The sequence below is a fragment of the Herpailurus yagouaroundi genome, unplaced genomic scaffold (genome assembly GCF_014898765.1).
Source record: "Herpailurus yagouaroundi ecotype Mexico unplaced genomic scaffold, PumYag 160, whole genome shotgun sequence".
Classification (NCBI taxonomy): Eukaryota; Metazoa; Chordata; class Mammalia; order Carnivora; family Felidae; genus Herpailurus; species Herpailurus yagouaroundi.
In genome coordinates this window covers 2,872,752-2,887,042 of record NW_024412401.1, presented here as the reverse complement: position 1 = coordinate 2,887,042, position 14,291 = coordinate 2,872,752, and the positions used below count along the sequence as shown (strand labels likewise).

General features: G+C 38.3%; 1 protein-coding gene across 10 annotated transcripts in view; it reads left to right on the top strand.

Annotated features, from left to right (window-relative positions):
• The window catches only part of NFIB (nuclear factor I B), a 462,184-nt gene that overhangs the window by 347,806 nt on the left and 100,087 nt on the right, over positions 1 to 14,291 (top strand). For all 10 annotated transcript variants that reach the window (XM_040481252.1, XM_040481251.1, XM_040481257.1 and 7 more), the window contains exon 3: positions 6,620 to 6,673. In XM_040481252.1, the coding sequence (XP_040337186.1) occupies positions 6,620 to 6,673 (54 nt within the window). The remainder of the gene's footprint in view (positions 1 to 6,619; positions 6,674 to 14,291) is intronic.

Sequence of the window (14,291 nt, the reverse complement as noted above, 5' to 3'; positions counted from 1 at the left end):
TTCTAGCAAGAGGCTATCTGTAGGTTAACAGGTTACGATGTGGGTTTCATTTACTCTTCTGATATCCCTTGATATAAAAGCCATATTGTTATAGAATCATAGAATTTTAGAGCTAGAAAGGACCTGACAAGTTACCTTGTTCCATCCATTCTTTGCACCAAAACGACTGTAAATTCAACTCCCGCCTCCCAAATTTGGTTTTCCTGTTGATAGTGCAGTCGTGGTGTCAGAGACGAAAATGAATTCCTGAAATGCGTTTCATCCGGGAGTAGAAAGAGAGCTAATGTATAAAGGTCATTAAAGGCTTCTGGGCTTGCGTCCTGGACCCTCACCAAACATTTCTTCCCTTTGTAGGAGAGCACCAAAAATTACTTTCTCACTCAAAATAGTGTCTCTTGCCTACCCCTCCCATTTCCAAATACTCCTTCAGAACTGAGCCTTAACATCGGGCCAGGAGACCTGGTCCCGGGGAATTGTACACCTAACCCTCCTCCGCCTCTTTTTTTTTTTTTTTTTTTTTTTTTGCCACAAAGGTTATATCTATTTGACTTCTACTGTATGTTTCTGCCCTGAGGGACGTGCCTAGTCTTTCTTCTTTGCACACTTCATAGTTTACACGCCTGTTGTTTTTGCTCATTTGGTTTACTCAGCCAAATGTCGGGCCCTACATCACTGTATCAAAGATTAGGGCTGTAGGGCTAAGTAGGTCAGCATCCGGGCCTTCATGTATTTTAGAATCTAAAAGGGATGTCCTCAATATGGAGGACTTGGGGGAGGAAAAAAAAGGGGGAGTGGAAGGTGAAGGCTTGGAGGCATCCAGTGTAAGTGACACACGGGGGGAGCAGAAGGCCAAAAGAGGACCGAGGGGTTGGTAAGGACCAGAAGGTACCTGGAATGGCCTACTGAAACATTTGGAGAGTTTCCTGTGAGTATTTGGAGTACCTGTAAAGGTTTTAGCTGTGAAGTAGCTTAATCAGTTTGGGGTTTTAAAGAGATCACCTTGGTAGTAGAATAAGGTACTAGACAGATAGGAGATCCGATCTGTTCATCTTTGAAGACCCTGCCCATGAGGTCCCTCCCCTCTGATATCTTCTATGACACACCCTCGCTCATCCTTCCTAGGAAGAACCAACTGTTTGCTGATCTTGATATATATTCATTAATAATACTTATCATGGTGTATTATATTTTATTTGTACATTGTTTCCTCTTTGGGAAGAGTCTGAGCTCTAGAAAGCGTACAATATATGTGCTTCTTGTTGGAACAGTATTTTAAAGGGCATTATTATACATTAAATGGAAATTTAATAAGCGTGTATTGAGAACTTACTATGTCCCAGACATCAGCAGCTGGACTACCAAAGGTGTCCCGTGAATCTTTCTGAATCACATCTAATTGATGCTTACAGTAGTGACCTTCAAAAAATTTTCAGTTTTGATGATCTGCCCCCATCAGGTAATTGAGCTCATCAACCTCAGAAAGTTAGCACTCAATAACAAACATGGAACAGGTTACTATTTGTTTATTATCTTATATATTTAACCAACCTTTTATTGGCCTTCCAGTAGATTATTAGTAAAACTTGAGATTTAGAGTTGTCCAATCTTTTGAAAGCATCAATTAGTGTATAGATTTTAATTATGTCTAACTTAGAATAGCTAAGGGTTTTTTAAATTTATGAAAAAGATTTTGAATGTATTGGTAAATGGTGGGAAGGAGGAGGGAAGTTAGGGGTAAGGTAAAGTTCCCAGAAACATTTAATCTGCTGAAAGATCCCTTGGCTGTGCATGATTTTAAGATTGTATAATACCCACTCAAGGGGTAGTGTGTCTGAATGGGTGGCCCATGGAGAGAACATATGTTTCAAGAGTTGCCACGTAACTTTGGACAAATCATTTAGGTCACTTACATATCCCAGGATCTTCCTTAAAATTGGGCCATTAGGGAAACTGGCCCCTGTTTAGGTAAAGTTTAGATAGTAGAAGAACCATAAAAGGCTGACTGCTTTTTAAAAGGGAATGGAACAAAAGAATGGAAGAAAAGTTGGAAAGGGTCATTTGGAGATGTGAACCTTTTCTTATTTCTGGGGGAGGAGGAATGGATTGAGTTTATAAAGTAATTTAGGGGATGCCTGTGTAGCTCAGTCACTTGGGAGTCCATCCGACTGTTGACTTCAGGCCGGGTCATGATCTCATGGTCCATGGGATCAAGCCCCGCATTGGGCTCTGCACTGACAGTGTGGAGCCTGTTTGGGATTCTCTCTCTCTCCCTCTCTGCCTCTCCCCCCTCACAAATAATTAAATGAACTTAAAAAGAAAGTAGTGATCTAGAAATGGATTCATTAACTATTTTCTTCCAAGAAGAAGATATATGTCTATTTATACTTTTAAAACATAGAGAACGGGCTAAAAGAGATTTTTGTAAGTATGCAATACAAACTATTTCAGTTGTACATTATGTCCGGTGAAGTCAGAAAGAGACAAAGAAATGTAGAAGGTCTAGATTAAGATCAAGGACGAGAAAATAAAATGCGGAGGGTATGATGGAGGACTGGTTTAGGTCTCCTGCCTGCAAGGTCCGTTCCCCTCTCTTGTTTTCCACTGCATCCAAATGGATCCTGGATTCAAGACCCAATGTGCTGGGCAACTTACAACCCCTATTCTTACCAGTCTTGCTCTCCAAAGACTTCAGTCTTCTGGAAGGCAGTCTTCATCAGGTGGCTGGTATTTACTGCCTTTTGAGTGTGACAGCTCCTGAGAGTCTTGTGATGGTAGTGCCTGCCTCTCTTGAGAAGAGAGGGGGGCTATAGCATTGACATGGGAATTTTCAGTGGGCACACACTCTTGTGGGATTGAGCCCCACATCAGGCTCTGTGCTGATGGTGTGGAGCCTGCTTGAGATTCTCTCTCTCGCTTTCTGTCTGTCTCCCCACCCCAGCTCATCCTCTCTTTCTCTCTCTCAAAATTAAAAAAAAAAAAGGAATATTAATCATTTTTTTTAAATTTTTTTTTCAACGTTTATTTTATTTTTGGGACAGAGAGAGACAGAGCATGAACGGGCGAGGGGCAGAGAGAGAGGGAGACACAGAACTGGAAACAGGCTCCAGGCTCTGAGCCATCAGCCCAGAGCCCGACGCGGGGCTCGAACTCACGGACCGCGAGATCGTGACCTGGCCGAAGTCGGACGCTTAACCGACTGCGCCACCCAGGCGCCCCTTAATCATTTTTTTTTAATGTGACCTCTGTGTTTACTATCTTTCATTTACTGATTGTATAGAATGTGCCTGGCCAGGGCTTGATGGTTTATATAATAAAAGCTTTGCAACAGCTCTATGAGGTAGATAGTACAACAGTTTTAAATATCAGGCCCACAGGGCTCCAAGAGTGAAGTAATTTTGCACAAGAATCTCACCACTAGTGAGGAACAGAACTCGAATTCATAATAACATATTAAGAACACACACACACGCACACACACACACACCGGACTTGATGATGGAGGCGGTTGAGTAAAACCTTTGGGTGTAGAGTAATGTGACCTGGGTGGTGAATTGGAAGAGTTTTAGATGTGGTCTGAATAATTCCTTCTCTGAAGCTAACCACAATAACAGTTCTTTTTGGTTTCTCTGCCAACTGTGACTTTCTGGTTATTTCCTTTTCCAGCACTTGGAATTAAGTGACCAGTATAAGGTGCCGTGAGAGTTAAGAGTAGAGTATAGCCTTAGAATTTACAGTCTGAACAGTAAATGTTCACTGGCTCACTCCCCGAGGGGCCCTCTTCTGTGTTTTGGGATCCAGTATATGCTATTTTCCTTCATGAGAAGGCACAGACTTTGGAATATGAGGGAAAATCTTCCATTGTGTGCCAGTAAATGCCAGATCATTTTAGAAAGTGGAATTCTTATGAAAAGCAAGTGTGTGACTCAACGTTAGCGTCTTCTTCAGTTTTCCCTCAAATACTTGTGGTTTTTTTTTTTTTTTTTTAGTAATAATATTATTTTCAAATGAAGAAGTTGGTGTGCATTTGTTGGAAATGGGGGAAAGGGTAATTTGCAGCAGAAAAGAATAGGGTTTCCCAAGTGGGATGTTGTGGTAAAAGGGGTTGCCATTGTTCTAGCTGAATACTTATTTGGGAGTAGAAGAGACCTCCGTTCTTTAATTGACCTAAGTTTTAGTAGCCAGATGTTGGGAAAGAGTTTTGTGGTGCCATTTTGAAATTGATTTAAGGAAACATGCTAAGGCTCACAGAGAGTCGACAACTCCTGTTCCCTGAGGACAACCTCAACTGACCTCATGTTGTCTCACCAGGAAGGTGGCATTAGCCACCTTGAGGGATGCATGTTTAGACCTCCGTAGACGTGAAGTCATTTTAGAAGGAAAAAGAAAATACGAAGAATCTCTGGTCAGTGGGTATGTTAATAATAATAAGTAGGAACTTCTCAAAATGTTAGAGTCACTTGAGAAATTAAACTGGAATGTACTATCGATATTGAAGGACATTTGTCAGAAGAACTCAAGGCAGAAATAGCTGAGGCCGTAGCAAAATAATGTCATTTATCATTTTTATGTAACTATCATACTCCATGCCTGGAAACTGGCCAGTATTATACCATCTTTTATAGGAATGTAGAAAGAGAAAGATTGATCTTCTAAGTTATAAGTCACTGAGTCTTGCCTCCCTTCCAGAAAAAGCCATAGTATTCATGAGAGATTAGAGACAAGCATTGTAGAGAATACCCAACTCTGTGCCTGTCAGCAGGAGACACTAGCTGAAACTCAGACTGCAGGAGTAACCCTTACCAGTTTCTTTACTTCCATTTTGGGAAATCAGAAATGAATTGGAAGATAATGTGGGAATCCGTAAATATATTTGCTAAGATTTCACGAAAACTATCCTGGGGGGGGGGGGGGGAAAGATGAAGGAAAATGGATGAAGAGGTAGACTTCTGATCTCAGCGTTAAATCTGGTGAACAGGCATGAGGCAAAGCACAAAAATAAATCACCAAGTTTTATACGGTAAGAAGCTAACAGGATGCCCTTGCATTTAGTAATAGAAGCAACAATTGCTGTATATTAATCGCTTACACGGAAGAGCAGAATAACCCTGCTGAAAAAAACCAAACAAAACAGTGTAAGATTTTTCTGCTTAAGCGAGACTGGATTCCCATCTTGGCTTAGGTACCGTGGCAGGATTTCAGGGAAGAGACTTATCTAGGGCCACCTATCAAATTTTGTGGGCATGCACTATCCAGTTCAAAACTGCCTTCTTGGGGCGCCTGGGTGGCGCAGTCGGTTAAGCGTCCGACTTCAGCCAGGTCACGATCTCGCGGTCCGTGAGTTTGAGCCCCGCGTCGGGCTCTGGGCGGACGGCTCAGAGCCTGGAGCCTGTTTCCGATTCTGTGTCTCCCTCTCTCTCTGCCCCTCCCCCGTTCATGCTCTGTCTCTCTCTGTCCCAAAAATAAATAAACGTTGAAAAAAAGTTTAAACAAAACAAAACAAAACAAAACTGCCTTCTCTAGGCAGGCAAGCAAGGCGGCTGAATCTGAGCCTGTCATTCCTGTGGCATTTACCGAAAGCCCAGTGCATTCACAGCCACGAGCAGCACCCCCGCACACTGAGGGAGACACAAAAGGAGTAGACAGAATCTCTGCTTCTGCCTTGGAGCATGCAATTTAGTTGGGGAGTCAAAACTTAAGTACTAGAACCAATAAAGGAAGATTACAAAGCAACCTGCAAGTAAGTGTATAATAACATGGGGCCAAATGACACAGATATAAATGCAGAGGGGACACGGAGGAAAGAGGAGGGAGCAAAACACACCAGTGTTAGATCAGCTAGGAAGGGCGTGTTGCCTAACTGTAGTATTGCCTCCACGGTGCTTTCCCTACAGAAAGCATCAATGAAGAATAACGTGGGATAGGAAATTCAGATATACTACATTGATCTTTTTCTCCTTATCTGCAGAGTCTGTCTATCACAGATGGAAATTCAATTGATCCAACAATTTGCTCTCCACAAAGCTCTGTTAGTTTCTACCTAGTAATTTATGCTTTTCTTGGGTGTTTGCAAATCGATTGCTATTATGGGATGCAGGCAAATCTGGGCCTGGATCCAGTAGGTTGGGAGATTATGGGAGTGGATATGTGTGTATGCACATGAAATCCTGGAAAAACAGACTCTCGTTTCTAACTATTATACTCATGGAATAAAAACATTTTCAGGTTCTTAAAAGCATGTTTAATTACACTCAGGTTGCATTTTTAGGGAATGTATCTGCTTTATTTCATATTGCTACTGACAGGCCCAACCTTCAAACCACCTTCAGCGGCTTTGTGGCCAGACCTTTTGTTTCCAGAAAGCCTTGCTCCGTCCTGAGAAGATGATAGATCTCTACTCACCTTCCCCCCCACCCCCCCATTTGACATAGAAATATGTATGGACATTCATCTAGCTTGATAAATAAAATGTTACCGCTGAAAAGGCTTGGGAAAGTATACTTTATTTCAACACTCAGCTTCATTGTTGGGCCTTAAATTTTTTCTTTAAAGTCCGTTTGAGGATTGTGAAATTCTTTCAAAACAAATTAAAAAGAAAACATTTTCTGTGATTTCTCTACAGATTCTGGACAATCAGGAAGTCCAAGCCACAATGATCCTGCCAAGAATCCTCCAGGTAAATATGTGTTCCAGGACGTTTGCAATCTAACATTGTTGGAGAACAAAGGTACCACTGTATTGATAAACACCCCATCATCGGTCAGCTGCCTCTTTTGTTCTGGTAGGCAGGTATGATCAGGATGCGAGGTGATTCTGTTTGGGCCCCTCACAGTGGCGAATACTTCTATACGGGCGTCATCAGCCTTAACCGAATCACCGTTTTAATTTTTGTTGGTGTTTCTGGAAAAATGAACATGCACGTATTTTAGTTGTGCGTTGTTCAGGTGCTAAACGTCATTGCTGCTTAAAAAGCCAAAAAACCCTCTTAGTCATCCTTTTAAAATGCACCAGAAAAAGTAAAAATTTCCATACTCTTATTATAGTTTATCAACCGTCATTACTTTAAAAGGAGGGGTGTGGTCGTGGTTGGGTATGTTTTCAGGGAAGGGTATTTTTGCGAGCGAGTTTTTCTTCCATAAGGTTTTTATTGGATTCCAAGAATCAGGGAATAATGAAAGTCGGACTTTTCCTTTCGTATAATACATGCCAAATACCCTCTTTATTTTCAGAAGTTGTTCCAGATCTGAAAATGGGCTTTTATAACTTGGCTCTCTTCATAGTTTTGTTGTTCCTAAATCTGAACATACAGAATTTGACATTGATTTGGGAGAGGTTTTTTTTGTTTTGTTTTGTTTTTTCTTTCCTCAGGATGTAAAACTTGTCAAAGCAGGGTTTCTAATATTTCGTTATCGTAAGGATTTTGATTATATCTGTAACTTTGGTAAAAGAGTGCTGCTCTAGGAATAACAAAAACAAAACAAAACAAACAAAACAATCCACACTCACCACACGTGCCCTCTACTTCCCAAAATAATCTGATCTGTTTTTTTTTTTTCCATTGAAAATAAACCAAAACGTTTATGAAAGGTAATAATAAAAGTTTCCTCAGGGAGAATTAGTGTCAGGTCCTTAACTATTCGATCTCCCTTGTCCTAATGCTTTGCTAATATGAGGTGGAAATACCTGAAGAATCCCCAACGTGTAAGAAAATATGTCAGGCCAGTCTTGTTTTAAAATGATGTTGGAAAGGTACAGTAGGTAAATACGCAAGGAAAAGTGTGAGGTCAAAACAATATATTTTTTATTTCTGAGTCTTGCCTGTACTTTGTTCTTTATTTTTATCTTAGAAAAAATATATTTTTTCAACTACATCTTAACCTGTGTGGTATTATACAAAACCTTACTGTTGGACAGAAATGGCATATAATTCAAAGGTAAAAAGTCCTAATTAAATATAGGTTGAAAAATGTACCCTAAGTTGAATTTTCTCCACTTTTTAAAGTCAGAATCCTTCAAAATTCCTACAGATCAATAACAAAACAGGCAAAAATCACAACAGTTTTAAATGTAATTTCCAGTTAAATGTATTATTTTATTTTTTGTGTTGGTGGGAGATTAGAACCAAAAAGGCAGACTATTTTGAATCTAATAAATTTTGTCAGAAATTTTCTGAAGTTGAGAAAATTTCATTAGCTTATAATGTCTTTAACTCTCCTAAAATTTCTTCTTTTCAGCTGAGTAATATTTTCTCTGCATAGCATGATAACCCAAAGTGAATTGTGTCCAAACATTTTGTAAAAGCTTCCTCACTCATTTTACAAAGAATGGGGTGGGGGAGGGTTAATAGAAGAAAAGTGGATAAGTAATGGAAGTCAGTCAGACTAAACAAAGGATATGTTCTTTGCATTTGAAATTGATAAAGCTGTTATTGTTTGAAATTCATTTCTGAACATGTACAGAAAGAATTACCCTCACTTAAAAATGTTCTGTACTTAAGCTACGTTCTGTACTTAAGATGAATAGTTGTTGACTTGTTATATAATGTCAGAATTTGATTTTTCAGTATTTGTCAAGAAGCTCGGTTAAATTTTTTTTTGCTACCTTCAGCATAGCACATCTCTTAAATCATCTGTTTGCATATAATATGACAAACAGAAGTAATTAAGGTAGGACACCTCTAATTTTTTTCCCTGTTAAATTTTCTTTGGAAATCAAACCTTTTTGCGAACGATGTCTTAAAATTGGGATGTTGTAGATCATACTATGATTAGTTGGATGTTGTATATACTTAAATGGCACATCAATTACCGGTTTCTCAGGTAGAATATAATAAAGCATATATGATACACAAATAAAATAAAATAAAATTTGATTTTTCTTTAATGATTCGGAAACATTCCATCATTTTAACATACATTGTGTATCATGGTATTATGCACCTGATCACGGAGATTATTACGGAATCTGGTTTGAGAAAAGTAAGAGTTTGTTCTGGAATGCCTTGAAATAAATCAAGCCACTAGGAATATAGAATGGTTTCTAATCTGAAATGTGAAAAACCTGAACTTTTTAAGGTTTTGTTTTCGGTCAATTAGGATAAACTATACATATTATTGAAAGCTCTTTTCATTAAGTATAAGCATGTTTGGTATTTTAGAGCCTAATTTATCTTTAGGAGGCTTTTTCTTTGGCTGAAATGTGAAATCTGCAAAGTTTCAGACGCAGGATCTCAAAAAGGCACAATGCATTCATGGGAAAATTCAGCCTATGACCATAAACAATGAAACAATCACTTTGCTGCTTGTGTTGTTATAACAAAGAGAAGCTGGCTAAACTTTGGAAAAAGGTCTCTTTGAGGGCTAACACTTTTCCTACAACCGGTCGTTTTACTTGGGGGGGGTGCGGTGTAAGCCATGCGGCGGCCACCATCTCCTTCTCAATAGCTTGGGAAGAGATGGCGAAAATTCAAGTCCTTTTGGAGGTGGAAGCTCTGTGAAATCTGTTCCCCACGGGAGACGTGAAGGTGGAATCCCAATCAGTCATGCATGTGTCTGCGCACAAATCGAACCCCTTTCTAGCTTGGCTTTTCTCCAGCATCAGACATGACTGTCTGACACGGAGACCACTTCCCTGCTGATTCAGAAGAACTTCTGAAGGGTGACCTTGAAGCTCTTCAAACTAGTCTGGATGTCTTCATATAGGCCTTTAATTTTTTAACTTGTGCTTCTTGTTTGGGTTTAGAACTTCGTGAGCAAACTGAGCATAAGCAAACAAAAGCAGCACATTTTTGGAAGGAGGGATATTTGATATTTGTTATTTTTAAAAGCATATTTGCAGGGGCTTATTTTTATTACTTAAACATTAAAATTTTTTTTAATGTTTATTTTTGAGACACAGAGAGAGACAGACAGAGTGTGAGTGGGGGAGGGGCAGAGAGACAGGGAGACACAGAATCTGCAGCAGGTTCCAGGCTCCCAGCTGTCAGCACAGAGCCCAACGCAGGGCTTGAACCCATGCACCATGAGATCGTGTCTTGAGCAAAGGACACTTAACCGACCGGGCCACCATTTTTTTTACTTTAAAAAGCCGTTAAGCAGTTTATTGCATTTCCTTATACTATCTGTGGTTTAGTATTTTGTTTTTATTCTTCGTTACATGGTGGGATGGGCACCATAATCTTTTCAGGGCTAAGGTGCTCTAAAATTCTGGTGGTGTCCAAGGATATGACATTGTTATTTTAGTCAAGAGGCACTAGACCACTTATTTATTTATTTATTTTTTTGTGCTACACATTTTCTTTGTTTTTGATGGGGTCGGAAGTAATATGTTTATATTTAGTTACTTCTTTTTGAACATTAAATTAATCCCTTCTAAGCCACGGAACTGTGCATCTTCTCTCAACTATAGCAAATAACTGTTTGGCCCAAAGGAGAGTAGACCACTAATTTAGGGACTTAGACGCTGTCCTAATTTTCTTTGTGATAATTAAAATCTCCATTGTCACTTTCTCGAAATATGTGATTGAATGGCTATCTTTTGAAATTAGCTTTGACTTAACCCTGTTGTTCTGTGTCTTAATATTCCCTGAGCTGCGATCTTTTAGATACCCCAATCTCAGTCACTTGCCTAATGCCGGAATAGTTAATAGCCAAGAAAAACAAGGCAATCTAGAAATTGGATTTTGCCTCTAAGTCAGCTAGTCGCTGACACCTCATTTTGGAATTTAGGAAGTCTGTAGTTATGTGGGGAGCTAGCTCTCTCTTGGCTGGAAATACAACAAAGAAATACTGGATCTTAGGGCCATTTTTGCAAATACTACGATGAAAACTTACGAAGCGCTCTAAGTATCATTAACCAGAGCCTTCTCAACTGGAATGACATGGCCTTATCTTACTTTTCTTTTTTGAACATCTTATAGGGTGCCTGTGCTATTTTGTCTGTTGATTGTCTGCATGTACTCTGGCCAAACCTCTGGAAATCATTAGGATCATATATTGGGTGAATGTCAAATAAACTACTTTATATCCTCTCTGGAACAAGGATGGAACTAGATAAACAATTGAATACATTAAACAAGGAGTATCTATTAACTATAGCAATATTCTCATCTGACATTTAAGAAATTCTTTATTATGTATAGAAATATAAATAAATATATAATATAATATAATATAAATTTAATTAATTTGAAATGTAGAAATAAATCTATATAATAAATATATTCCACATATCAGAGAGAGCATATGGTATCTTTTACTGTCTGATTTCTTTCACTTAGGATAATGCCCTTGAGATCCATGTTTTTGCAATTGGCAAGATTACCTACTTTTTTTATGGTTGAATAATATTTCATATATATATTCCATATATGTATATACATATATATGTATATATATGTATGTATATACATATATATACACACACACACACACTACATATTCTTTATCCATTAATCCATAGATGGAAACTTAAGTTATTTTCGCATTTTGGTTATTGTAAGTAATGCTGCAGTGAACATGGGGATATATCTTTTTGAATTATTGTTTTCGTTTTTGAAAATAAAAACCCAGAAGTGGAATTGCTGATCATGTGGAGTTATATTTTTAGTTTTTTGAGGAGTGTCCATACTTTTTTCCATAGTGATTGCACCAATTTACATTCCCACTAACAGTGCAGTGGGCTCCCTTTTCTCCATAGTCTTGCCTACACTTGTTATTTCTAGTCTTTTGGGTAATATCCATTCTAACAGGTGTGAGGTAATGAATATCTCATTTATTGAGGTTTTGATTTGTATTGTCCTGATTATTAATAATGTAGAGTGTAGAGTATTTATTCATGTACCTGTTGGCCATCTGTGGGTCTTTTTTGGAAAATGTCTATTTAGGTCCTCTGCTCATTTTTTAAATCAGAATTTTTTTTTTTTTTGCTCTTGAGTTGTATGAATTCTTCATATATTTTGGATATTAGCTGCTTATCACATATATGATTTGCAAATATTTCTCCCAATTAATAGGTTGCATTTTCTTTTTCTGTTAATGGTCTTTTTTCCTGTACAGAAACTTTTTTGACTGATGTAATCTCTCTTGTCTATTTTTGCTTTTATTGCTTTTGCTTTTGGTGTCAGATTCAAAAAATCATTGCCAAGACTGATGTCAGAGAGCTTACTGCCTATGTTTTCTTCTAAAAGTTTTACAGTTTCAAGAATTACATTCAAGTCTTTATTTTGAGTTAATTTTGTGTGTACAGAAGAAATAGTGGTCCAGTTTCATTCTTTTGCATGTGATGGTGCAATTGTCCCAACACTGTTTATTGAAAAGACTGTCCTTTTCCCATTGTGTATTCTTGGCTCCTTTGTCATAAATGAACTGAGTGTATATGTAGGAGTTTATTTCTAGGCTCTCTGCTCTGTTCCATTGATCAGTGCGTGTGATTTTGTACCAATACCACACTTTTGTTTTTAAGTTTATTTATTTTTGAGACAGAGAGAGACAGAGCATGAACGGGGGAGGGGCAGAGAGAGAGGGAGACACAGAATCGGAAGCAGGCTCCAGGCTCTGAGCCATCAGCCCAGAGCCCGATGCGGGGCTTGAACTCACGGACCGCGAGATCGTGACCTGAGCTGAAGTCGGACGCTTAACCGACTGAGCCACCCAGGCGCCCCGACACACTTTTTATTACTATAGCTTTATAATAGAGTTTGAAGTCAAGGAGTGTGATGCCTCTAGCTTCGTTCTTTCTCAAGATTGTTTTCGCTTTTTGGAATCTTTTATGGTTCCATACAACTCTTCGGACTGCTTGTTCTATTTCTGTGAATATTGCCTTTGGAATTTTGATAGTGATTGCACTGAATCTGTAGATTCCTTTGGGTAGTATGAACATGTTAACAATATGAATTTTTCCAATCTGTGAGCATGGAATATTTTTCCATTCATTTTTACTTCCTCTATGTCTTTCATTGATGTCTTTTAGTTTCCAATATACAGGTCTTTCACCTCCTTGGTTAAATATATTCCTAGGTATTTTAATTTTTTTGGATGCAATTGTAAATGGGATGTTTTCTTAATTTCTCTTTCTGAAAGTTCACTATTAATATGTGGAAATGCAACAGACTTTGAGTATTGATGTTTTATCCTGCAACTTTACCAAATTTGTTTGCTCTAACAGGTTTTTTTTTTTTTTAGGTTTGTTTATTTATTTTTAGAGAGAGAGGCAGAGAGAGGGAGAGACAGAATCCCAAGTGGGGCTTGAACTCATGAACCGTGAGATCATGACCTGAGCCAAGATCACGAATTGGACACTTAACTGACTGAGCCACCCAGTCAGGTTTTATTTAACCTATTAAATAAAAGTAGTAGAGTGGGCATCCTTGTCTAGCTCCTGATCTTAGAGGAAGAGCTTTCAACTTTTCACCATCAAGTATATTATCTGTGCACTTGTCATATATGGCCTTTATTATTTTGAGGTATGTTCCCTCTGTATCTATTTTGTTGAAAGTTTTTACCATAAACAGACATTGAATTTTGTCAAATGCTTTTTCTGCATCTATTGAAGTGATTATATAATTTTTAACCTTCATTTTGTTAAAGTGGTGTATCACACTGATTTGCAGATGTTGAACCATCCCTGCATCGCTGGGATAAATCCCACTTGGTCATGGTAATGATCTTTTTAATGTAGTGTTGAATTTGGTTTGCTAATATTTTGTTGAGGATTTTGCATCTATGTTCATAGAAATATTTCTTTTCTTCTGGCATTCTTTTCTGGTTTTGGTTTCAGGGTAAAGCTGGCCTCATAAAATGAGTTTGGAGGAGTTCCCTTGTCTTTTATTTGTTTGAGAGGGATTGTGTTAGGTTTTGGTTTTTTTTTTTTTTTTTTTTTTTTGGGCGGGGGGACTGGTAGAATTCTTCTGTGAAGCTGTCTATATAGATGTTTGTTTGTTGGGAGGTTTTTGATTACTTATTCTATCTCCTTACTAGTAATTGATATGTTCAGATTTTCCGTTTCATCATGGTTCAGTCTTGGTAGGTTGTATGTTTCTAGGAATTTGTCCATTGTTTCTAGGTTATTCAGTGGGTTAGCGTGTAATTTTTCGTAGTAGTCTCTTAAGATCCTTTTTATTTGCACCATCAGTTGTTTCATTTATTTCTGCTCTCATTCCTTCTGCTAACTTTGGACTTTGTTCTTTTTTTCTAGTTCTTAAGGTATAAAGTTAGCTTGTTCATTTGAGACATTTCTTGTTTCTTGAGGTGGGCATTTATCGCTATGAACTTCCCTTACAGAACTGCTTTTGCTGC